Source organism: Pleurodeles waltl, chromosome 8 (assembly GCF_031143425.1).
Source record: "Pleurodeles waltl isolate 20211129_DDA chromosome 8, aPleWal1.hap1.20221129, whole genome shotgun sequence".
NCBI lineage: Eukaryota > Metazoa > Chordata > Amphibia > Caudata > Salamandridae > Pleurodeles > Pleurodeles waltl.
Genome location: NC_090447.1, coordinates 1,409,287,180 through 1,409,312,246, shown reverse-complemented (window position 1 = coordinate 1,409,312,246; position 25,067 = coordinate 1,409,287,180). Strand labels below are relative to the sequence as shown.

The window sequence follows — 25,067 nt, the reverse complement described above, 5'->3', positions numbered from 1 at the left end:
AAAAAAAGTGCATTGAAAAGGTCACAAACTGAAATCAACACTTTGACACTTTGCGAGGAACATTTGCGAGTGGGTGAATATAGTATCTTGGCAGTGCACAATACAGATTTAAAATGTAAAAAACTAATTACTAAAATTATATTTGATGCAAACTACAAAATATCTAGTAAATATACATACCTCTTCAAGTCAACTGTTGTGACATTAAAAATCACTCCTTTTAACCACAAGATCATAAAGAGACGCTGAGAAAATGGACAGTTTCCAATGCTTTCCCCATCACTGCCAGCCTACAAGATAAAATACAGAACTATTAATCTTATTTATCTCTATATTTTCAGAGTATTGTAATAACTCATGTGTGTGCATGTGAAAAACATATATTTACAAGCTCCCCACCATACAATAGTGAATATGTACTGTATGACAGCAGGGTATTGTGCATACCTGTTATATTTCATAGCAATGAAGTCAGTTACTTATTTTATTGTTTCTTATTGATTATTTGAATTACAGTGCCCCTGAAGTAAAATATCACAAAGGTAGCAATAATGTTAGCAAGCTATCTCAAAAGCTCAAAAAAGAAGAGGGGAAACCATAGGTTAGGTACTAGTAAATCTTAACATGCCAACAATTCTATATGGTTTTGAATTTTACAAAGATATTCTAAAACCTTGATTCCCTATAATGTTGACATGAAGCCAAGAAAGCCTTTGTCTGGAATGAATGTCCATCTCATAAAAACCATGGCCTGGGTAATGTTTTTTTTTCTACAGAAATCCTAGTTCATGCTTCTTCGTAAATAAAGTATCTTCCCTTCTTATTTCTTCTAGGTAGGGGTAATTAACGGACATGTTACCTTTCCTTTTTTTGTGTTGATTTGTGTTTCAGATATGCTTAAAAAACTATTGGAATATACAGGGAGTGCAGAATTATTAGGCAAGTTGTATTTTTGAGGATTAATTTTATTATTGAACAACAACCATGTTCTCAATGAACCCAAAAAACTCATTAATATCAAAGCTGAATATTTTTGGAAGTAGTTTTTAGTTTGTTTTTCGTTTTAGCTATGTTAGGGGGATATCTGTGTGTGCAGGTGACTATTACTGTGCATAATTATTAGGCAACTTAACAAAAAAAAATATATACCCATTTCAATTATTTATTATTACCAGTGAAACCAATATAACATCTCAACATTCACAAATATACATTTCTGACATTCAAAAACAAAACAAAAACAAATCAGTGACCAATATAGCCACCTTTCTTTGCAAGGACACTCAAAAGCCTGCCATCCATGGATTCTGTCAGTGTTTTGATCTGTTCACCATCAACATTGCGTGCAGCAGCAACCACAGCCTCCCAGACACTGTTCAGAGAGGTGTACTGTTTTCCCTCCTTGTAAATCTCACATTTGATGATGGACCACAGGTTCTCAATGGGGTTCAGATCAGGTGAACAAGGAGGCCATGTCATTAGATTTCCTTCTTTTATACCCTTTCTTGCCAGCCACGCTGTGGAGTACTTGGACGCGTGTGATGGAGCATTGTCCTGCATGAAAATCATGTTTTTCTTGAAGGATGCAGACTTCTTCCTGTACCACTGCTTGAAGAAGGTGTCTTCCAGGAACTGGCAGTAGGACTGGGAGTTGAGCTTGACTCCATCCTCAACCCGAAAAGGCCCCACAAGCTCATCTTTGATGATACCAGCCCAAACCAGTACTCCACCTCCACCTTGCTGGCGTCTGAGTCGGACTGGAGCTCTCTGCCCTTTACCAATCCAGCCACGGGCCCATCCATCTGGCCCATCAAGACTCACTCTCATTTCATCAGTCCATAAAACCTTAGAAAAATCAGTCTTGAGATATTTCTTGGCCCAGTCTTGACGTTTCAGCTTGTGTGTCTTGTTCAGTGGTGGTCGTCTTTCAGCCTTTCTTACCTTGGCCATGTCTCTGAGTATTGCACACCTTGTGCTTTTGGGCACTCCAGTGATGTTGCAGCTCTGAAAAATGGCCAAACTGGTGGCAAGTGGCATCGTGGCAGCTGCACGCTTGACTTTTCTCAGTTCATGGGCAGTTATTTTGCGCCTTGGTTTTTCCACACGCTTCTTGCGACCCTGTTGACTATTTTGAATGAAACTCTTGATTGTTCAATGATCACGCTTCAGAAGCTTTGCAATTTTAAGAGTGCTGCATCCCTCTGCAAGATATCTCACTATTTTTGACTTTTCTGAGCCTGTCAAGTCCTTCTTTTGACCCATTTTGCCAAAGGAAAGGAAGTTGCCTAATAATGATGCACACCTGATATAGGGTGTTGATGTCATTAGACCACACCCCTTCTCATTACAGAGATGCACATCACCTAATATGCTTAATTGGTAGTAGGCTTTCGAGCCTATACAGCTTGGAGTAAGACAACATGCATAAAGAGGATGATGTGGTCAAAATACTAATTTGCCTAATAATTCTGCACTCCCTGTACTTATAGTTTGTTCAGTCCTTATCTCATTCCACATTGCTACTAACGCTACATGGTTATTGACAAATGCCAGGCACAAGTTCAATATGGAGAAAATAGAGATCCTGATTTTATTAGGGATCGCCACCATAAACAACGTCCAAAAATTATATTATATATCTTATTAGTTAGTGAAAAAAATATTTGAACTTCCACTGAGAATAACTCATTACAACAGCACAAAAACATTGATGCCTTTATACAGGTAGGAAAAAGTCTGCTTTCACACTTGAGTGTTTATTCCTTCAGTCACTCTCTCCAAAAAATGCTTCCCAAAAACTTTAATGCATTAGCTAAGAACATGTAAATGGGAAATGCTTAAAAAACATAAAATCAACATAAGAGTGAATTTACCCAACTTCAGCAACTATGAGTCAGACTTTAGACCAAACCAACTGATGTGCTTAGTACAAAAATATCAGAGAATGTTACTGAGTGAAGAACTGGCTGTTCTTGTGTGGATGCATGGGATGCCACTAACACTCTAAGCAAGCTGCAGAAACAAAATGACACAGCTACTAATATTTTAGGACAGCGGCATAGGAAAAGAAACCTGCTACGGCTCAACAAGAACATTAAGATCAATGGATCTACACTAAAATAGTATTACTTTCTAGCAGTCATTATCTTCGCCTTCATATACTTTACAAATCAGCAATCAAACCATTTTCATCCTTAAAATCTCATAGGAGTTACATGAAATAATTCAGTAACTTTCAGCAGACCACATTTTTCTGTTTGATGATATTGTTACAATAAACAAGTAAAAAGCAATTAGTACAAGGTTTCCCGACCTACCCTCGTATACAGTGGTATGAGAAGAAGTATGCATGGACAAAGAAAATATGTTGCATGTATGATAAGATGATACTTTGGGGATGACATGTAATGATATCCTCTGCATCTGAGTGGAACCTCAGTCTAACTGAGTGAATATCTTTGTTACTGGAATAATACCCCCTATAATGTTGAACTCACTGTGAAATAATAGTAATGAAATATATTTTTGTTCTTGGATTGTTTGTAATTACATACAAATTACATAATGTATAACTCAACGAACAACCATTGGTACTTTATGAGCTACATTCAACCAGGTCATCTTTCAAACCGAAAGTCATAGTACCACAAGAAGAATTCCATAGTATGAAATCATATTCCAGTAAAAACAGTTGTTATCAATTTGAATAAAAAATTCTTATATTTTATTCAGACAACAGGTTACTCATAATCAGTTCTAAAAGTTTATTTCGACAGAGCTGAAAAGACTATCAGAATAATCCCTCTATATGGTACTGCTGGAGCTATTTCTGATAATCTGACATGTTGGAAATAAAGCATGTAATGTGGGGCCAGGGACGGTGCTGTCCTCAAAAACAGATAAGAAGATGTGTCCCTTAAAGATTCAAAACAGCATCCAAACAGCAATCAATAAGAATTATCCTTGACTCAAAAAAGTTTGAGGTGAGTCATTTAGAAACCATGAAGGTGTTTTAATATACATTATTGTGGAAAAAAGGCCATAATATATTAATGTCAATCAAGATGCATAACGTTTCAGTCATAAGCATAATGCTCAGAAATAATTTCAAAAAGATGCAGCATGAACAAATTCTGATAAATAGTCTAAGTTGAAAAAATGCAACAAATAGAAAATCGGGCAGCATCCCTAAAGACTCAGGAATGAGACTAAAAAGATCTGGCTAACCCCAAAAATACATCGTTGTATAGGAAAATTCACCATATAAAGCAATGGAAATCAAACAGTAAGCTTAGAGTGTGTAAATGTATCAACATATCATAAAATCATAACACAGCATTATAAAATGTCATATAATACTACCACTGTATCACTATCCACCTCAATGAATATTAATGTCTGTCCTCTGATGTGTCAGCTCAAATCTGGTTACAAAAACAATAAAAGTCTTTTTAAAGGCTAGGCCTACAGTGAGCAGCAGGAAGAGACCTTGGAGAGTAGCAATTTAATTAAAGTAATTCATTTGCGGCTCGTCAGGAATAGCGTATCAACACAAAGCATTTTACTGTGTGTGGTGTCAAAAAGAAGTGAAAACACGTGAAATTATAAATCTAAAATGATGTTGAGACCTTTTTGAGGCCTAGTTCAGTCTATGCTAAGAAAAAATCTTGTACATCACAGCACTGTTGTTTCAATTGCAAAATGTTCATATTAATAAGCAAATATTATTCAAACTAAAAATAACATCAACAGTATCCTTAGCATCCATAGTGGAGCCCTCCAGTCAACTAAGAGAAATTCAAAGTCCAAAGTCTTGGTTGCCATTAATCATCCCAAGCTTTCTAATGTAACCTATTTTTTACTTTTCAAATATTCTTTACTCAAAACCATCATTTTATTATTTCAAAAAACATTCAGCACTACAAATCAAATCCATGAATTTGAACAGAGCATTTGTGGTATACGCAAGTGAATGTGTTTGTGAAAAGATCTACATTGTGTCTACAAGTAAACCACTGCAAGGGTGAATACAAGTGATCTTGGGCATGGGTTGCCTAAACATCCAACATATCACCTGGCCACAATTTTAAATCCAAAGCACTCCATAAGCGACATCATCAAAATATATTTTGTTTAATACAGAACTGCTTTCCATCTAGAAACAATCACAATTGTGCTCTGATTGAAGCATGAAAGGAAGTATGGTGGAGCAACTCTTAAATTCGGTGGAAGCAACGTTAAACACCTATTAAGAGCTGGGGGTGTTTTTCAGAGATCATTAAAATTCCAGCGCCATATAAAATAATAGTTCAAAATGCTTCTTCTTACACATATTAGTTTCTAGAAGTGTGTGAAAAAATGCTATAGTGCCCTCAACATAATACATTTTTGGGTCATTTGTGAAGTGTATTTAACAAAATGTTCAACTTCATTAAGATGTCATTTTCTGGATTGTTTAACTAGTAAACATATTCAATTCAAAAACCTCTGCTGAAGACAAAGCTCATGGACCATTATTCTGACAGCTTCACTGGATGTGTGCACCAATAAAAGTTGTATGGACCAAAGGTTATAATTGCTATAAAAGAGGCCATCAAGAGCATCCAGCTTTGTATCACTAACAAATACCAACAATAGGTAATCTGGAATGTTCTTTGTTTGATGTTGTCTGCTTGGGTGTTGGTACATATTGTAACATTCACGGGAAGGCCCCTTTAAACACACAAGCTAATATTTTATTTTTTGCAGTTCATGAAAATGCTGTTAAACTGAATATTAAATAACAGGCATTGCTTCCACATTGTATATTGGCATAGAGTGAAGAATTGCAACTAAGGGACAAGTATTATGTTACTTTGCTTACAAACTAATGTGGCATTAACATGGCACTCACAAAGTATATGGTAACTGAGGGTGTCCTCAACCAAGGAGAGGAAAAGGAGGGAAGCTTACAGAGTCACCATGTGGTGGCTGTATGCCACAATGTATGTATTATGTAAACAATCGTCAATCCATACCCTTGAACACAAGAACAATTTGTAATGAGGTGAGGGAAAAATACAACCTGACATCTACATCCAACAAGAACTTGTGCATAATTATAATTCATCCATAATTGGAGGTATTGCAGTTTCCATAATGGGAAATGCATTTTATAAATATGGGTAATACTGTCATTTGAGTCATTAATCACTGCAGCTTTTAATCTGTTTTTGTTACATGTGACCATTTGTTGTAACTTTAATGGGTCTGGTTTTAATCAATTCTACAAGAATTTACGCTATCATGTAGACTTTGAAGTTATCTTATGATAAATATATCCATTCATTTTCTCCTACACAAGTATAGTGTTTTAGTGGAATGAAAATTAAATAGTTATGAATATTAGACACAAACCTAGGTGGGTGGAAACTGACTCACTTGAAGATATAGTATATTTATGAAAGTTTGTGGAGAGAACCCCAAGACAGCCACCTCCATTTTGTTAGCCCAGCTTCTCTGTGACCAAAACTGACAACTGTGAAAAAGTCAAAGAAAGTGGTAAGGTCACAGACTTTCTGTGTATTCTTGTTATTTGTTAACAACGTGTTTCTTTCCTTACCCGTGTCTGTTTACATTTGGCTCCCTGTTTTTCTGCAAACTTGGTGCCTTTAAACTGCGTTTTTTTATACCCATCACTGTTTGAATTTTCTCTCCTAGTCTTTCACAAAGATTGTATTAAGCTGCACTGCCCCTTCCCCCCAGTTTATAAAAGGCCATATAAACCTCACTGACTAACCAGAGTGTGTTTGGGACACTGCTTAATATGCTCTGTGGTTTTTACTGTGTTTGGAAAGGATATGCACCACATGTTTTTGGCTTGAAAAAGTGTTACATTTGAGTGCACAACAAGCAATATTTCTGTGGTTCCAAAATTGCCCCTTACCTGAAAAGTTGAATCTGCTCGCTTAGAAGTATGGATTGTGCCTATCTGTATCCAAAGACATTCTGGATAGATGAGCACCTTCCTCCTCCCTGCCACAGGAGCCTGGGCCTGGTGATTTGCTCTCTAGCTATCCTCTCACACCTGCACTGACCCTTTAAGCTTGTGGTGTGAACCCAAGACAGCCACCTCCACTTTGTGGACTCAGCTTCTCTGTACCCAAAACAGCCCAGTGTGCAAGAGTCAAAGAAGGTGGTAGGTCACAGACTTTCTGTGCATTGTTGTTATTTGCTAACAAAGTGTTTTTCTTTCCTACACGGATCTGTTTACATTTGGCTCCCTGCTTTTCTGCAAATTTGGTGCCTTTAAACTGCTGTTTATTCTACCCATAACTGTTTGAATTTTCCCTCCTAGTTTTTCGAAAGACTGTATTAAGCTATCCCCCACTTCCCCGGTTTACAAAAGGCTAAAATACACCTCAGTGTCTAACCAGGGTTTGTTTAGGAGAATGCTTAATCTGCTCTGTGGTTTAAACTGTGTTTGGAAAGGGTATGCACCACTTGTTTTTGTTTTGGCTTGAAAAAGTGTTAAATTTGAGTGTGTGACAAGCAGCATTTCAGTTGTTTCAAAATTGTCCCTTACCTGAAAGGTTGGATCTGCTATCTTGGAAGTGTGGATTATGCCTGTCTGTATCAGAGTAGATTCTGAATAGAGGCGCACCTCCCTCCTCCCTTCCACAGAAGCCTGGGCTTAAGCTAACTTGCCCCTTGCATAAGCTTCTGTTGGTTGTTGCATCTGTTGATGTGATCGGTTGCTAGAGCTAGTATGTCTATTGGCTTATGGGCTTAGGGTTTTTTTTCTGATTGGCTATAGGGGTAGGAGTTTCCTACTGGAGTGAGAGCCTAGGGTTTGCATTCTGATTGGTACTAGGGCTATGGTTCCTATTGGACCTAGGCTTAAGGCTTTGGCTTAGATTGGCTGTAAGGCTAGGGCTGTGATTGGTTAATATGGCTAGGTCTTTCATTGGTTCTATGGTTAGGGTTTGCATTCTGATTGGTACTAGGGCTACGGTTCCTATTGGACCTAGGGTTAGCGCTTTGGTTTAGATTGGCTGTAAGGATAAGGCTGTGATTGGTAATAGGGCTAGGTCTCCTATTGGTTCTAGGGGTTAGGGTTAGGGTTGGGATTCTGATTGGTTAGGGTTCTAATGGCCAACAGGGCTTTTTAACGCTAGGTCTCACGGCGTCTCAGCCCAGAAATCAAGGCTAAGGGTGGAGAGGACAAGGGAAGTTGTTTGTCTGGGCCTGTTCGGGTCTGCTCGGGCCTAGTGCCAGAGATGCTGCCCAATTTTCAATTTTCCAGAAAGGACCTTGACCCATCCACATCCTTCAATATCCAAACACAATATCAGCAAAAGCATTCTACTCATACACCACAAACAAACCTCATACAGATTACAATGCCTCAACAACCACTACAAAACCACACAAACCACACCTATACACCATTCTACCTCAACTACAACACTATGGCACCTTTCTTCTCACACAAAACACAACTCTGTCTGATACCACTAACACATCCACAAATTACAAACACAACACAAAACCACATTATACAAAATGTTTATGCATAGACACACATTCTTGTTCATACAAAACAACAGCTCTATCCTCTACTTACTCATAACAGACCCCTTTGTATCATGACAATACCTATACTCAGCCTTCCATCACACCATCAACAAATACCCACCTCCTCTTTTTACCAATTACACACAACTATAGATTCCTTACACTCTAATTTAACACACATATTACCTCTTCCAGTATTCAAATCTAACACAATCATAACTTATACCTCTTGTCCTTCACCTCCTACTCATAACATACACTCTTCTCCAAAATACATTACCACTCCTTGTACTTTTCAAATCCCACTCACCAGCAGTAACTCCCATACAAATCCTTCACAAAACAACAATACATCTATATCTCCTCTCACTACTGCACAAATACAAAACACATACACCAGCACATAAAAATCACACACTTTCAAAAAACTTTCCATCACACCCACTCCCGTTCTCATTACTACACAAATAATACAAAACCAAAAGTAACTCTACTCCAAAATTCTCTTTCTCACCAACATCTACCACTAAAACCCCAACACAACATCCATTCATCAGCCTCTCATCCATTGCACAATTTAGAGCCTTACAATATGACCCACATACTCCATCACTTCTAACCCATACTCATTCCACCCCAAACAGACGCAACCAAAATATACACCATGCCACTCTTCACAATTTCACATTCCCATGCCTATTACACAAGGCTACTTTACAAAAACAACACAACTCACCATCTCACTCAACCACAATCTCTACCACCAACACACACAGATCCAAACAAATGCCTTCAAAACCTGCAGGATGAGGAACACAATATAGAAAAACAATATTGTTACTCTCATACAGGTAATATCAGCACTAATGACACACCAGCTACAACTTCAAAATATACTGATAACTCCTCTACAAAACAAAATTACACCACCACCAAAACACAATCTCTAAACTGCCTACTGACAAATGCTTGATCACACTCTAAAAACAAGGACCACATCTACGACCCACTAACTGACACACAACCTGACTTACTCTTCATAGCTGAACCATGGTTGGAAGATGGCATGCCAGTGTTGCACGAAGCTGTTCCTCCAGGTTACCAAACCATTACACAAAACCATATAGGCAAAAGAGGAGGCAGACTAGCTGTTATATTCAAACAAGCAATAAATCTCAGCAAAACAGACATCCCCATACAAGGTTATGAGGCTCTCCTCACCAGAAGCAACCCTACACCAACTTCCTCCTTTACAGACCACCACCAAGCAATTCTACATTCCCAGACGCATTTCTAGACATAGTTGAAAACCTTATAACACTATATTCCAATCTATGCATTCTTGGAGACTTAAACATTTAGTTTGACAAACCAAATATGCCCCATCCACTGGCTTAGTCACACTGAACCTACATCAGATTGAACGCAATCCCAAACACATCTCTGGACACATTCTAGATGTTGTTTTTGCAAACCCAGAACTAGTTACCGTTCAGAGCATCACAACAGTTACATGATCAGACCACCATTTGGTAACTTTCCAACATAAAACACCACAAATTAAAACACCCCAGACCACCTTACATATATCCACCTATCGAATTGAACAAACTCAATTTTGAACTCTTAGAAATATAACTAACAGCCAACACAGATCTAGACACAATAAATTCTGTTTAAAAACTTTGCAAGTGGCTACAGGAAGCTTTCGATATCCTAATACCACTAAGAACAACAAAACACGGCAAAAGAAAACAGGCACCTTGGAGAAATACAGATCTAAAAAAGATAAAACAACAAATCGGAAGGCTGCAACGAACCTGGCTAAAATCAAACGACATTCAAGACAAACTTCAACTACGCAAACCTAACAGAATATACAAATCAAACTTTACAGAATATACAAATGAACAATCAAAAAAGCTAAAAAAAAGGTACTATTCAGACAGAATTCAAAATGCTATACCTGCAAATAAAAAATGTTATAACATTCTCAACAAATTTTGAAAACCTAAGTGTATGGAAGGAACTCATCCCATTACTCAAGATTTCGCAAACAAACTGGCAAATCATTACACAACCAAGGCAGGCACATTGGACTCCTATTTAAAACAAAGAAAAACCACCAGCCCCATCCCATTTCCAAAAATCCACTTCAAGAGTAAGCCAACCCAGCCTCTGCACTCCTTCAAACAAATATCACAAAATGAATTTATGGATCTGGTCAAAGCAAGCAGGCCTTCCGGCTGCCCTTCTGACCCTTGTCCACTACACATCTTCAAGAATATTATTTTGTCTACCTCTGCTGCCACACGAATAGGAAAATCATCAATAATTCTTTAACTATGGGAATCTTTCCTGAAGATCTTAAAAAAAAGCATACATACGCTTGTTATTAAAGAAAACAAACCTGGACCCGTATGACCCCAACAATTATAGGCCAATTACAAATGGCCCTTTCCTGGGCAAACTGATAAAAAAGAGCAGCTTTCGCCCAGACATCACAATTCATTGAAGATAACTCAATACTTTCAGACTACAAAACTGGATTCCGCCCAGAAAGAGGCACCCTCATCGCCATTTGGGATCATCTTTAAAACACAATAGACCACAATGGAGTTGCTGCACTACTTCTCCTGGACCTCTCAACTGTCTTTGACACTGTTGACCATGACACTCTAATACTAGTTTCTCTACAAAGCCGGCATAGAGGGGACTGCGCTTGACTGGATCACATCCCACCTTCAAAACAGAACTAATGTAATCCATACTCCCCCTTTTTCATCAAAACCCTACTTCACAAAAGTAGGGGTCCCTAAAGGCTCAATCATCTCATCCATGGTTTTCAACATCTCCATGATGTCATTACCGACAATGACCAATTAATTTAAACTCACATGCTACAACTATGCAGATGACACACAAATACTCCTTAAACTAGAATGCCTCAAAGACATTTAAAACTCACAATTCTTTAGTTACTTCAGAGCTGTCGTTCAATGGATGACATGGAGCCATATCAAACTGAATGTTTCCAAAACGGAAATGTTCACATGTGGCGATTGGAAAAATTATGAACCACTCTGCGCCTGGCCTGACCTTCTGGTACCACCTCCTAAAATATTGAAGGAAGTAAGAAACCTTGGAATTAACATGGACTCCAAGTTAACAATGAATGCTCAAGTGGACAAATCAGCAAGATCAAGCTTCATCACCATGAAAACTCTGCGAAGCATCTTCCCCACCTCGGATTTCCACACAAGGCGCAGGCTACTATCTCTCTTCTGCTACGCAAGCAGGATTACGCCAATGGCCTCTACCATGGATCATCTCTATCTACTATGAAAAAACTACAACGTATTCAGAACTCGCTTGCCAGACTACTCCTGCATGTAAAGCCCCTAGCCTACATCTCCCACTCCCCTGCATTGAGGGCCCTACACTGGTTACTGGTTTTAAGAAAATCCACCTTCAAGCTGCTTTGTATCACCCACAAAGCAATATATGGAACAGGACCACTTTTCATCAGGAATAAAATCACCAAATACATTCAACAAAGAAACCTCCACTCAAGATTGGCAGCCTGCCTCAAAACACCACCATACAAGAAAAAGACAATAGGTGGTATACCTTTCTGTGCCAAACTATGGAATTCATTACCTCCAAATATAAGATCCACAGATAACTATCTCATCTTCAGAAAACTATTCAAGAGTTAGCTCTTTCCTACATAACCACCATACTAAAAAAGCAATGGACTGCATATCCCCCTGTATGTAAACATGTTATAATTTTATTGTGTTTATATATCTAGATATGTGTATTTCTTTGTACAAATATGATTAATAACTATTTTAGCTTAAATATATAGACATACTCTTTAGGCCTGTTTAACAAAGTTATATTTTCCTTCAGTTAAATGAGTATTTGTATACGTAGGTGTATCTATACCTATATATATATATATATATATATATATATATATATATATATATATATATATATATATATATATATTCATATACACACACACACACATATATATATCAATATGTCAAGTGTAGAATACACACACACATATATATACATATATATATATGTGTGTATTATTCTACACAACATATTCATATGTCATTGCATTGTTTCTATGCAAAATGCTTGATTAGATGCTTATAAATCTCTGCTTTTATTTTAACTGTCACAGTAGGTAAATATTAGCTAAACTATTTATCTACAATCATTTGACTATTGAAGTATTGAGGATAGATAAAATGTTATAAAAGTTCACAAATAAATTAACTTCAAATACTGTAACTCTTGAAAGCCTGTGTTTAAACAATACAACTTTAAATCGCAATGTGTTATATTCCTTACACATTTATTCCCTTAATTATGTAATCATGTATCTATTTATTTACTACTCTAATCCTACTATAGAAGAGGAAAAAAATTACTCTCTTCAAAACTATACTCTGACCATCACCCTTTACCTCTATCAATCTATCCGCTATCTCCACTCTCTGACTATTCCCAAACCCATTCCCCTTCCCAGCTCTTCCCTCTTCTACTCCTCCTGGCTCACCCAAACCTCAGTTTACGATTATGATTCCCCCAAACAACTCTACTAAATTCTCCCTCATTTATCTCTCCTTTGACTCTTCCCATACCCCATTTAACTATTATGAGCTCCCTAATCCCTTTCTAGAGACTCTTCCATCCTCCACCTCTCCTTTACTCATCCCAAACTTCATTTTACTAATATGATCTCCCAATTAATTCTAGATGCTTCCCTCCTCTGTCCCTCTATTATTCTATTCAAGCCAACTAACAGATTCACATGTCCTCTGCTCAAATTAACTCATACCTCCCTCTTCTAATACTTACTCATATTTCCCTATACTAATCCACCACTAAACTTTTTGGGTTCTGGATTAGCGTGCTGCTCGCCGAAAAGCACACTGACAGTGGGTAGTAAGCACTATATAAATATAATTACGGTTTGCTGCCACCTGAATGGTTATTTCAATGTTGTTCCTTCTTTTAAAACTATGGTTAGTGTCTGTTCAGACCTAATCAAGTATGGATGGAGTCAGGCCGCTGGTATACCAAGAAGCTGGGCTTGTTACACAATCTGTATGGTTTATGCAGCTCACACCATTTCCATAACTGTCCACGATTATTTTAGCTACAGCATATCAAATTCATTATTTTTGTCTGTTTTCATCCTCGGATCTAGAAAGTACATCCACTTAACATACTTAAAATCATGTTCCACTCCGAAGTACCCTAACTGACCACAAACTTACCAAGCTTCATTTAGGATGGATTTGTTCCCCTGAAAAAGGACAATTCAGTCCAAAGTGCATAAGGAAAAGACAGCAATGTATACATTGGATGTTTCAAAGAACTTTGATTAAAAGGGCGAGGGTGCTTTGTGTAAATCAAATAAAAGAAACAAATATATCGTTAAAGGGCGAGTGGAACCTTTACAATCGGAATATTCTTGAGTTAATTTCTTTAAAAAAAATTGGTGACAAAACAGACCCCAGTGGGCCCACTTGCAGTGCGCTCAGGGACTACACCCATATTCTTTGGGGACTAGCATGCAGATTCCTCTCCTCGTCCCCCACTACTCACAAAAACACTTGCAGCAGCTGAGAAAAAAAAAAAAAAAAGAACAAACACGTTGTATAATATGCCATTCCTTCGAGTTAATTTTGAATTTCACACAGTAAAAGTTCAAAATATTTCCCTGAAAACAAGGCTCATGCAAAATGTCTCAATGTGAACCCTATACAATATGTACAACTTAAATAAACAACTCTCCAAGCACATACGATGCCTCTACTTTTAAGCACAATGTGTAGTCAGTATGCTTGGCCAGACACTGGTGACTTTCCACAGACCAAAAAGAATGCTTTAAATACTGGTTGTAGAAGAGAGAGGCCCCAGATTCTATTAAATCCTACATTTACATATTTTATTCAATATAACTGTACTATAAGCTGGAACTGTAGTGCATAAGACGGTAGTGTGTGGTACAGAGAAGTGAGAATCTGAAGCACAGACAATAGTTTCAGTGAGGACCAGTTGATTTCAAGGGTTTTGTCCCCTGAAGGCCATTGCATGTAGTCAGGTAGCACCTTATACCCCTGGCTTGCCCTTTTTTAGGTCAAGCATAGCAGCGCACAAGCACTGCGTTTACAACGTCTTGGTATCTATGTGGGCTTTTAACCATGCCCACCTCACGCCCATCACTTTCACTCGTTCCTGGGCTTGCCTTTCAAAAATCCTTTATCATCACTGGTAAATGTTTTACGTTTGTCCCTCCTTGGGGTGGTTTTGTTAGGGCCCTGGGGACCGACCCTGTTACATGGATAATTGCATGTTTGCCAATACGTTTGACTGCGAGCTGACTTCTTTTTCCTTTTGTGTCTCTCTTTCACGCTCATGCTCATTGCAGCCGTGGCGCTTTGAATCGGCTGGCTTATGTCAACTGTTTTACTTTTTCTTTTTCCTATGTATGTGGAAAGAAAAGTTTTAAGATGTTGCCGTATGTGGAAATCTTATTTTGCCACATGAATAACATAAATCAGTGTTTTGAAACCTAAAAGTTTATTTTAACGTGGATGGTCTTGCGTTCTTTGCCATTTAGCATTTTGCTGATTTTGAAGCCTTTCGTACTTCTTTTGTCAGAGTAGCTGAAATATATCTTTATGATTAGTCCAGGAGCTATCGCAGAGCTCCTGGACTAAGGGATGTAGTAGGCTCCTGCTTTACTTAGGCACCGGGAATCCTCTTTGGTGCAGACGCCTGGTTCCATAGACTGGGAGATGCTGTCCATACTGCTCAGAAAACCAAATACTTTTTAGAAAGCACAGTTTTAGTCGCTGAGTTAATTCAAGCTCTTTTCTGGGTGCATGCGAGTGTCTTGTGGAATCAAAGGCGATGTGTTTTTAAAAAATATTTTTTCTTTTCTGAACCGCAGATGGCCTTTATTACATTTGGGCACTGGAGCATGTTTCACGTAGACGTTGCTTGGACTGCCAAGCCTCTGGCTTCTGAGCTGCAGCTAAGCTGGGGAAGCCTTTCTTGGCTGTTATCAGACTATGGAAGGTAAGTGTTTTGAGATGCTGACGGCACTAAAGGTAAACTGCTCTTCCTTCGTGCCAGTGCTGAGAGTGCAGTGACCCATCAGTAACAGCGCGCCACGCTTAGTTAAGGGAAACCCCTTATCCCTATCCTTTAAATACAAGCTCACTTAGAAGGCTCAGGAGTTTGTGGGATTTAGATAAACCACAGAGTGACCATAAAGGAGCCCTGCTACATGACCAGACTAAAACAGGCTTATGTTCTGCTGTGAGTTTTTTTTTTATCCCTTGCTGCTTACTACTCATTGAGTTTCTCTGTCCTTGACTTGTAACAAGAACACGACTTAGAGCACCCCTCTGCAAATGTGTCTGTGTTTTGCAGAAAAAAAGGCTCTTCAGCTTCCTCAGGCGGTGCCCTTGACATGCATGGATTATAATCAGGGCCACTTGAATTATGCGGCAGGAGAGGGACAAAATATGCGGCAGGGGTGAGTAAATAACGTGGCAAGAAAACGCTAACTATTCGGCATAATCCTTTACTTTCCGTAATAGTATTAATTCATTATTCCAACAATGTTTACATCAAGCATAGCAGCGCGCAAGTGCTGCCTTTACGACATGTTGGTATCTATATGGGCTTTTAACCACGCCCCCCTCACTCCCATCACTTTCACTCGTTCATGGGCTTGCCTTTCAAAAATCCTTTGATGACATTGGCAAATGCTTTATGTTTGTCCCTCCTTGGGGCGGTTTTGTTACTGCCTTGAGGACTGACACTGTTAAATGGATAATTGCATGTTTGACTGCAAGTGCACTTCTTTTTCCTTTTGTGTCTCTCCTTTGTGCTCACGCTCATGGCAGCCATGGTGCTTTGAATCAGCGTGTTTCTTTTTTTTAATGTTTCTTGCTGTTTCTTCACTGAGTATGACCTCCTATGTTCCACTACGTCTCTTCACCTGGCAGCTTCATTTCTACTTCCTCTAACTTCCCGTCCCTTTCTATGCGTCTTGCCTCATATCTTTTCATGGCCCCACCCATTGCTTCTTCCCGTCTCCCTTTTTGATAACCCTGACAAGTTCCCCTTTTTGACTCATCCTTTGATGCAGTCTATTCCCTGATCTCGCCCATCACACCTTCATACCTTTTCTAATTAATTTTTCCCAACTTCAGTTTTTGTTTAATATCTCTTCTTACTCGACTTTCCTTTTCCTGGACTTGACCATTAACTGTTCTCTTTTTGGCTCCCCTGCTTCTGTCTTCAAGCAAGCCCTCCCCGTTCCTCTACACCCGTCTTCGATCCAGGAAGGGTAACCTGCCCTGCCAGTTCTGTCCTCCAGCCATGTACAGCTTGTCTTTTCAACTAGTGGGGCCCTTTCCATCTTTCTTCCAGTATTCCGTTTCATGGTACAATGTGAGATTTCCTGGTTGCACCCAAGAGCAAGAATGTCAGAGAATACAACTATGTGCAGAGTAGAAAGACTCCATTGCTGACAACAGCTGTCGGCTCAGCTGGTCACTTTGGTGAATTCTCTCTGCCAAGGGGAAGAGTTGGCAAAGAGTGGTGCTTCGATTAACTTTTAAGCTGAAAGAATGCACGGGCCTTTCCCATTATTCACTGCTGATTACAGACGTCTGCCCATCACAATTGCTACCTAGAACAGCAGTCATGAAGTTAGTGCATGCACTCTACATGATGGCACTTAATTGAAATGTGGTGCATAGCCCTTTCTGCATGTACCCACGGGCACAGAGCGAGGGCATATCACACAAGTTGTGAAATACATCGTGAATTCCCAATTATTGTTCAACCTCTGCGCCAGTGTCACAAATGAACCCCCATCCTCACAATGGTACAGATGACCCCGCAGGCGCAGAGCGTGACCCAAACGTCCCAGCTCTGTCACAGTCAGCATTAGATATTGACTTGGCGAGCAGGAGAGGCCAGATAGCAGCGCCCGCGCACACCGCGCGGCTCACCTTGACTATGAGATTGATATCTGGAAAGGGCCACCCGGTCTCTCCTCCGCTGTGTTCAGCCATCTCCCATGGGCGGCTCCTGCGGCTTACTCGCCTTCTCCGCAGAGCAGCTTCAGTACCAACTCCAGCATCTTCAATGAAGCCAGATACAACTAGACACTGTCCTCGCGCCCGTCTCAGCGGGTGTTTTGCACTCTTTGGACAAAGCGCTGCAGTCTGCGAATACAATCGGCCTGGCTGTCTCCCCACTTCTCTAAATATCGCCTTTATGCGCTCAAGAGGCAAAGCCTGCGCAAGGACATGGGGAGCTGGCTCTGACGTTGAGAGGCCATTTTTGGTCGTGGGCCGCGGGAATGCCAACTGCTTCCCACTGAGAGGCCATGAAAGCTGCTGTTGTGCTGCTGTCCTCAGCAGCGCCGATGCTAAGAGCTGCCCCATTATCATGCAGCGCATGGAGGATGCTCTTTGCTTTTCAAGTGATTTTTGCACAGATTCAATCAAGTAAAAGCAAGCAGTTACTGAGGACTGGCCATTGAGTGGGTGGTCAAACTAGTAATCCCAATGCACGCGCAGTCCTTTTTGTGGCAACTACAAAGGAGAGGCATGGTAAAAAAAATCAGAAGTTAACTTTCACAACATAAAGCACTCTTGCAATGTGTGTTCATCGTGGGGACAGATTATGTAAGATAGTGCACACTCCTCCGGTTTAGGAGCAGGGAGAGCTGCTTCCGAACCACAAACCATGGCAGGAATTCCAGATCCAGCACTACCCTTATGCTGGACTGTACGTCAGAATCAGAACTTCCTCCAGAACTCTCAGAATTTCCTATTTCAAACGTACTCAGCCCAGGGTCTAAGGGCCAGATTTACAACAAAATGGCGCATCGGTCGCAATGCGTCACTTTTCTTGCGTGCCCCTAACGCCACCTAATGACACCATGGGAGCGCCGTATTTACAATACTGCGCACCATGGCACACATTAGGCTAATAACGTCACTCTTTTTGACTCTATTGGAATTTGTAAAGCACACTACTCACCCGTGGTGCTTTGCTGCACAAGCATCAAACACTTTGACGGTAGTGCAGAAAAGTGCAAGGAGGCCCATTGATTACAATGGGTGCGTCACTTTAACGTCTGCACTGAGCAGGCATTACTAATGACTCCAAAATGGCGCAGTGAAATCGCTGAGGGCCTCCTAACACCAGAACGCCCCCTTTGCATACATTTTGCCTGACGCCGGATTAATGTAGCGCAAAGGGTCGCAAAGTGGAGCAATGCATGCATTGCACCACTTTGTTACTATGGCGCAGGGAAAACTGCCTCCTTAAGCCACATTAGCGTACCGAAGTATGTAATGTGCATTACAAGTAAGTAGAAAGATAAACCAACTACTACGCACCCGGAAGAAAACATTACTGCTGCAGCACACTTTCACTTCCCTCAGCATTACTATTCGTGTCCAGGATCCGTGAACAGCATCCGTTTTGATGCCAAACAAGAAGTTTCCCATGATCACTGCCAACAATTTCAGATACTTCCTTGGGGCACGGTATCCAGTTTGGCGAGAGCAAGCTGTGCCCCATAGAACGGCTCACAAGAAAATTAAATAATATGAACAGGTTAATAAAGTGTATATAAATGAATTGACTAAATGTACAGCTGAAAGTTTTAAAACACACTGTAAATGTGAAGGAATTTGAACTTGGAGGCTAACAATTAAATAAGTATCCTCAGACAGATTCGTGGTTGCAGTGCAAGGGCATCTAGCACAATACAAGAGGGACGAAGTGTGGCATCAGTGGAATTTAGAAAAGCTCCAACCTTCCTATTAACATTTTTTATTTATTTATATTTCTTTGCAAATTAATTAAAATGTGTAAACGTTTGTGTGTGTGTTTGATGAATGATTGCTTCTGTATTTTGTGTGTATTGTTTTGCGATTCAAATCATCAACAATGTTAAGGCTGCGGTCCCCGGCTTCCAGTAGTGACTCAGTGGAGGGTCCCTGAATCCCAATAATGATACAGTTTGGGTTCTCAGGTTCCAGTAATGATAAATAGGGGGTCCACAGAAGTTAAAAGGTTGAGAGCCAATGGTGTGGGGAAATTTGGGGTCTTTGGATGGTAGCTCTCCAACAGTGGCAAAGGTATGCACACTCCAGCTACTCCTGTCACAACCAATATTCCCCAGAACACCAAGGAACCTGAAAGGGGAGGGAAAAATGGTAAAAATCTCTAACCCAGCAACTGTCTTTTAGAGGTATAGCATAAAACCTCCTGACATTTGGACACCTGAGGACAGAGGAGACTGCAGACTGCTGGGAGCACAGCCACATGCTAGAAGTGGCTACTGACAAAAGTCGTCTTCATAATGGTTGTAACAGAATGATCCTGGTTTGCCACCGTGCTGGCCTAAGAGTGCTGGAGAGAGCACTACTATGATGGGGCGACCCTGCCTCTGTTTACAAAGCTGTCAGTGGGTGGAAACAAACTTGAAGATTTGCAAAAACTAAAAACATTGTTCCCAGTCCCTCTGTCCCCAGGTCGAGATGTTGCACCAGTTCAACACCATCTTGCTGGGTGACACTGACTTGAACCAATCAAACCTGTCTCAATGCACAGAGGCGGCTAAAAGCTTTTCACCGCACAACTACATATCCCAGTGGCAAGGATACAGATTCACGATTAACGTTTTAAGAATTTAATTGTGCCCTGCCCCAGATTGAGAAGGAGCACTCTGGTATTGCTTTTATCAGGAAATGTACGCTATAGACCTTGAACAATACCTTTGTGAAAAACCTTAGAAGCGGAACAACACATAAATGATCTTGATATGAAAGTTTAGGGTGATACCTGGAAAGTATAGGAGGAAATTTAGGGGCAGAATCAAACATACTCACAAGCACTAGATGAGGGGTGGGTGGGTGGTGGGCAATGACGCCCAATCAGAGAGATGGAAGGATTAAGAGTAATGATGCAACAGCATATGGGGTAGATCACTTTCTGGGCAATTGCTTTGTTTAAAAAGGTACACCAGCATCTCATATATGTATGTGGTATTTGTATAGCATGAACCTAGTCAGAAGGCAGCAGATTGCCTGCACCGGGTCAAGGAAAGCATACAGCCAACGAGTGATAGGAGAGGCAGCTGAATTCTCAGAGAAAAAGTTAACTGTTCATTGGGATGTACTGCTGTTTGTTATGTTATGCAGAGTTGTGGAGCACACTATCACTAGGGAACGGTATCCTATTCCGCCTTTTGCTCTTTCCTAAATTGGAGCAGCATTGGGACGGTCCTGGTGGATTTGGGAATGCTGTTCAAAATCCAGGCTTGACAGAAGGAAATGGCCTGCTGCCTTGTTTTTCCTTTTTAAACCTTCTTATTATCTATTCTCCGGTCTGATGGTGCCCTGACTGCGGATGTGTAGCAGGCCACGATGAGCTTGTCTGATAGACATGCATGCAGATTCATGATGGCTTTGAAAAGCCAACAGAAGATTCTTCCTACATCTGCCAACTTGATCCCCAAGGCTCTGCATTGAGGTACACGCGCAAACCAATTCACTGCGGTTCCTCCTGGTGGGCCTAATTTCCACATAGGTTCAGCAGAAACAGCACCGTTCAAGAAACATAGCAGATGGACAAGGTGATGAGAAATGATAATATTGTGGAAAATGAAGGTATTTTGATGGCGCTGATCGTGTTGGAGTGCACATTGGGACTGTTAATGAATGTCAGCTAGCCGAACCAGTTCCAATATTACATTATGGATTAGCTTCCTCCACAGACTTTTCTCTTCTTTTAGTTTTCTCTTTTTAGAAGAGGAATAAGATCCAGAATGCTATTTTAGTTAGCACTTGTATGCATGAACTCATGGAACTGACAGTTTAAGATGATTGTTTGCATGTAGTTGTGTAGATTGAATGTCAGTGTGTGAGGATTTCAGGAGGAATCACAGAGGCAGGCATCGAGGAAAGCTGAAAGTTTAGAGACACATTTTCTTATTTTCTTGAATATATATATATATATATATATATATATATATATATATATAAGTTCTTGAGTGATGTAATTGTGACATGATTTAACACTGGGCCGAAATGTAAAAACATTATCGGGGAGGGTAACAATATGGGAGAAAGATCAGTAATTTACCAAGCAATCCATACCAGTGACACCAAAAACGTTAAGAATAAATGTGCCTACTTATTCAAACAAGACACTGCCTGAAACAATAATGAAACCAATGCTGTGATGACCAAGGAGAATGTAGTCGTTATAAGGAGAAGCATAGAAAGACATGATTAAAAATTACAAACTTTACTGAGATTAGCCTTCCCCGGCTCTTCATAAAATTTTAATTCGGTGAAATGTGCAGGTGTAGAGACGTCCAATGGCAGTGCGCGTGGCATTTATTGCTTTAACATTTGTTTGATATTCAATAACATACGTTAAAATAACCTCAGTTACCACAGTGCATCAAAATCCCCGAGCTCATCAACCAATCTAGTCTTTGTATGGCGAACATGAGCCTTACTCAGGTTTTTTTTTTGGTAGAGGAGGGAAGTCCTGAAGCAACTCTAACTTCTAGTAGCTGCTCTTCCAGTTGGAGGCATGGCATGAAGTGCTCAGTTTACTGATGTAGGGAGTGTGGCAATCAGAAGCCAGTACAGTAGCGGGTGCTACATGAAAGCAAGAGCATCACTTCTTGAAGAGCAAGGCTAGCCCCCATCACAAGATGTCACCCCTTACCTCAAGATTCCCAGTGAAGGAGTGACAGCACGCAGAGGAGGAGAAGTGGGGTGAGGAGCAGAGCACATACTGTAAGTAGGGAATGGGTGATGTTGGAGAATAAACACCCACTAGGGTGTGGATATAGAGGCCTAGGGACCCCCGCTGGTGGTTCTCATTATGCACTATTCTCCCCAAGCAGTATGTTACACATGGCCAGGCCCCTCGCTACTTATGCACACGCCCCAGCCGTGTTCTGAAATCCCAAAAAACGTAAACCTGAATGCAAAGTGTTTCAAGCGACAATGCACTATTTGTGACTGCCATTAATTTCATAACTGCTTTCACCATTCCTGGATCTTTGACTCCTTCTCAGACATTGGTAGACCCTGTTCTCTACCCTAGCACAAAGCAATGGCCTGTGATTTGTCCTGTATTTCATGAGATTGGATCCTTCAGCAAACCTACATCAGTGAGACTTTCAGCAACTTAAAGAGGCAACAATGTATAGCACGTCAAGTCAGAATCCTGTCTGCCTTGTGGCCCATGGTGTTCCCAAGTTACTTAAAAGGCTGGAGAGTCGTAAGATTTTACTTAGGGTCCCTCTAATCCATATTTTTCATCCTCGCTGATTCTTCTGATTAGCAACTCATGAAGCACTGCCCCACAGTTTAATGCCTAACACCCCTGTACACCCTTTGCTTTCTATTAGCAGTGAGTCTTCCAACCAGTCTGTAGACTCTTCTCTGCTCTTACCCAAGTCTCCGAGTATTCCCGTGCAAACATCAAGAGATGCACGGGTGTTCTCCAGGAATAAGTGCTGCCTATCTGTGACTCCCACCGTATGGGCTGTCTGAATGTGGCTCTTTAGCTCATGTGCACTGCTCACTGTGCACAGTGCCGGGTTGCCATGTTATTTGAAAATGCCCCCTCTCGTCACAAGATAATTCTGCAACTAAGGTTATAGCTTGTCCAACAGTAATCTAAGAAGAGAAGATCTGAAAGATTAAATAAAAACAAAACTAAAAGGAACAATTTCACTAGTACATCTACTCAAAGAACTTGAAGATCTAGTGCACCTTTCGGCTCTTATCTTAAACTATCCACTTCCCACATTTCCTGCTCTCAAAACTACAGCACTAGTATACCACAGCCACAGAGAACCTTGTGTCTCCCTGTTGCACTCCTCCCTTTCCCACCTTCCAGCTATATTTTTACTTGACTTTCCACTGAATTCCACTTTTCACCGAACTTCCCAGCCTGCCCAATTTCAATGTTCACTACTCAAGAAAAGCACAACAATGTGGTCAAAAGAGTTGTAAAAAATCTAGAACAAGCCTTTTATATGTGACATGTCTAATCCTGTCTTTTTTAGTATGGGCTCGTCTGCTGTAGTACTTTTCTAGATGGCTAAAAACCTAATCCGTAGAAACGGGTTCTAACAAATAATGTTTGTTGATCCTTTTATGAATAATTTTTCGTAAGAATGGCATGTACCAGTCTGTCCAAACTAACCTGGCAAATGCCTTCTAGGAAAAAAATATTTTCTTGTAGGTTAGTTTTCCTTTTTCTTTTCAAGGGTACCCCTTTGAACTCTTCCTCTTCTTTTTTACTTTTACCTCCTCCTCTTTTAATGGTGGGGGAGTTCCCTGCTTTAATATTCCCTTTTCCTCTTTTTTTCTCTACCCTCTCCTTTGAACTTTCTCATTCCCTGTTCTCTCACCTCCCTCTCTCCTCACCTACTCCTCCAACCTACGGCTGTGTTGTCTTCTATTTTTCTTCTTCTCTATGTTTTGTACTCGTAGCTACTCCCTTCATCCTACTTACGTTTGTTTCTCTCCTCTTTTCTTTCCTTCATTTTGCATTTGCCATCTTCCTCTTCTGCTATCCTTCCGTACGATATAAGGATTGGCTATTTCCTAAAAGGGAGATTCGTCAGCATGATTTGGTTAGGCTGGATTTCTTTATTTTGAGGTTTTGTTGTTAATTCCTGCCAAATAACCATGCTCTCTTAGGTTTACAACTGCGAGAAGGTGCAACAGTAGGAATGCCGAGCAGCTCTACTTTGTAATTCTCTGGGCCTACCCCAGTCCCTGAATTCTGGCAGCCGTCGGGTGATGTGCAGGTACTTTTTGAAGGCACTGCGCAGGACTGATACTCTGAACCACCTCCAAATCCCCACCTCCGCCACACTGTAGGCCCACTTCTATGCCTGCGACCTATTTATGTTTTTGTTTTTAGAAAACTGCTACATGTTGCCCCTGTTTTTATAATTTTGGAAGGAATGTACAAAACCCTAAATCATACCCAAATTGATTTTTTTTAATTTCTTGGTCAATAATTATTAAAAACAGTTCCTGCATGAACTGAACTCACTTGCCTAGCTTGTTTAAATAGCAGCAGCGGACGTGTTGGCTCCACGAGTCGTCCAGCTTGGGACATATCTCCAATGTAATTTTTTAAAACATGGCATAGTTTATATGGTAATATATTTTTTATAAGCAAAGTCCTTGGCCATATTGCCACAAATTGAAATTATATTAACTCGTGAACATGCCCTTAGTTCGAGCATTTGGACATACTTTACTAAGGAGTTTGCATGTAGATTAACAATATTGCACTATGTACTTTGGTGGTCGCCTATGTTTTGGAAGATAAACTGGCTATGGAAAAATGGTCTGCGATACCTGTGGGCACTAACATGGGAAAGG

The 25,067-nt window shown here is 40.3% G+C and overlaps 1 protein-coding gene across 3 annotated transcripts in view; it reads right to left on the bottom strand.

Annotated features, from left to right (window-relative positions):
* CLIC6 (chloride intracellular channel 6) overlaps nt 1-25,067 on the bottom strand; it is a 203,096-nt gene that overhangs the window by 55,508 nt on the left and 122,521 nt on the right. For 2 of the 3 annotated variants that reach the window (XM_069202501.1, XM_069202504.1), the window contains exon 2: nt 181-290. In XM_069202501.1, coding sequence (XP_069058602.1) covers nt 181-290 — 110 coding nt within the window. Of the gene's footprint in view, nt 1-180; nt 291-17,624; nt 17,787-25,067 lie in introns of those variants that run through there. The other variant, XM_069202503.1, reaches the window with a different exon arrangement.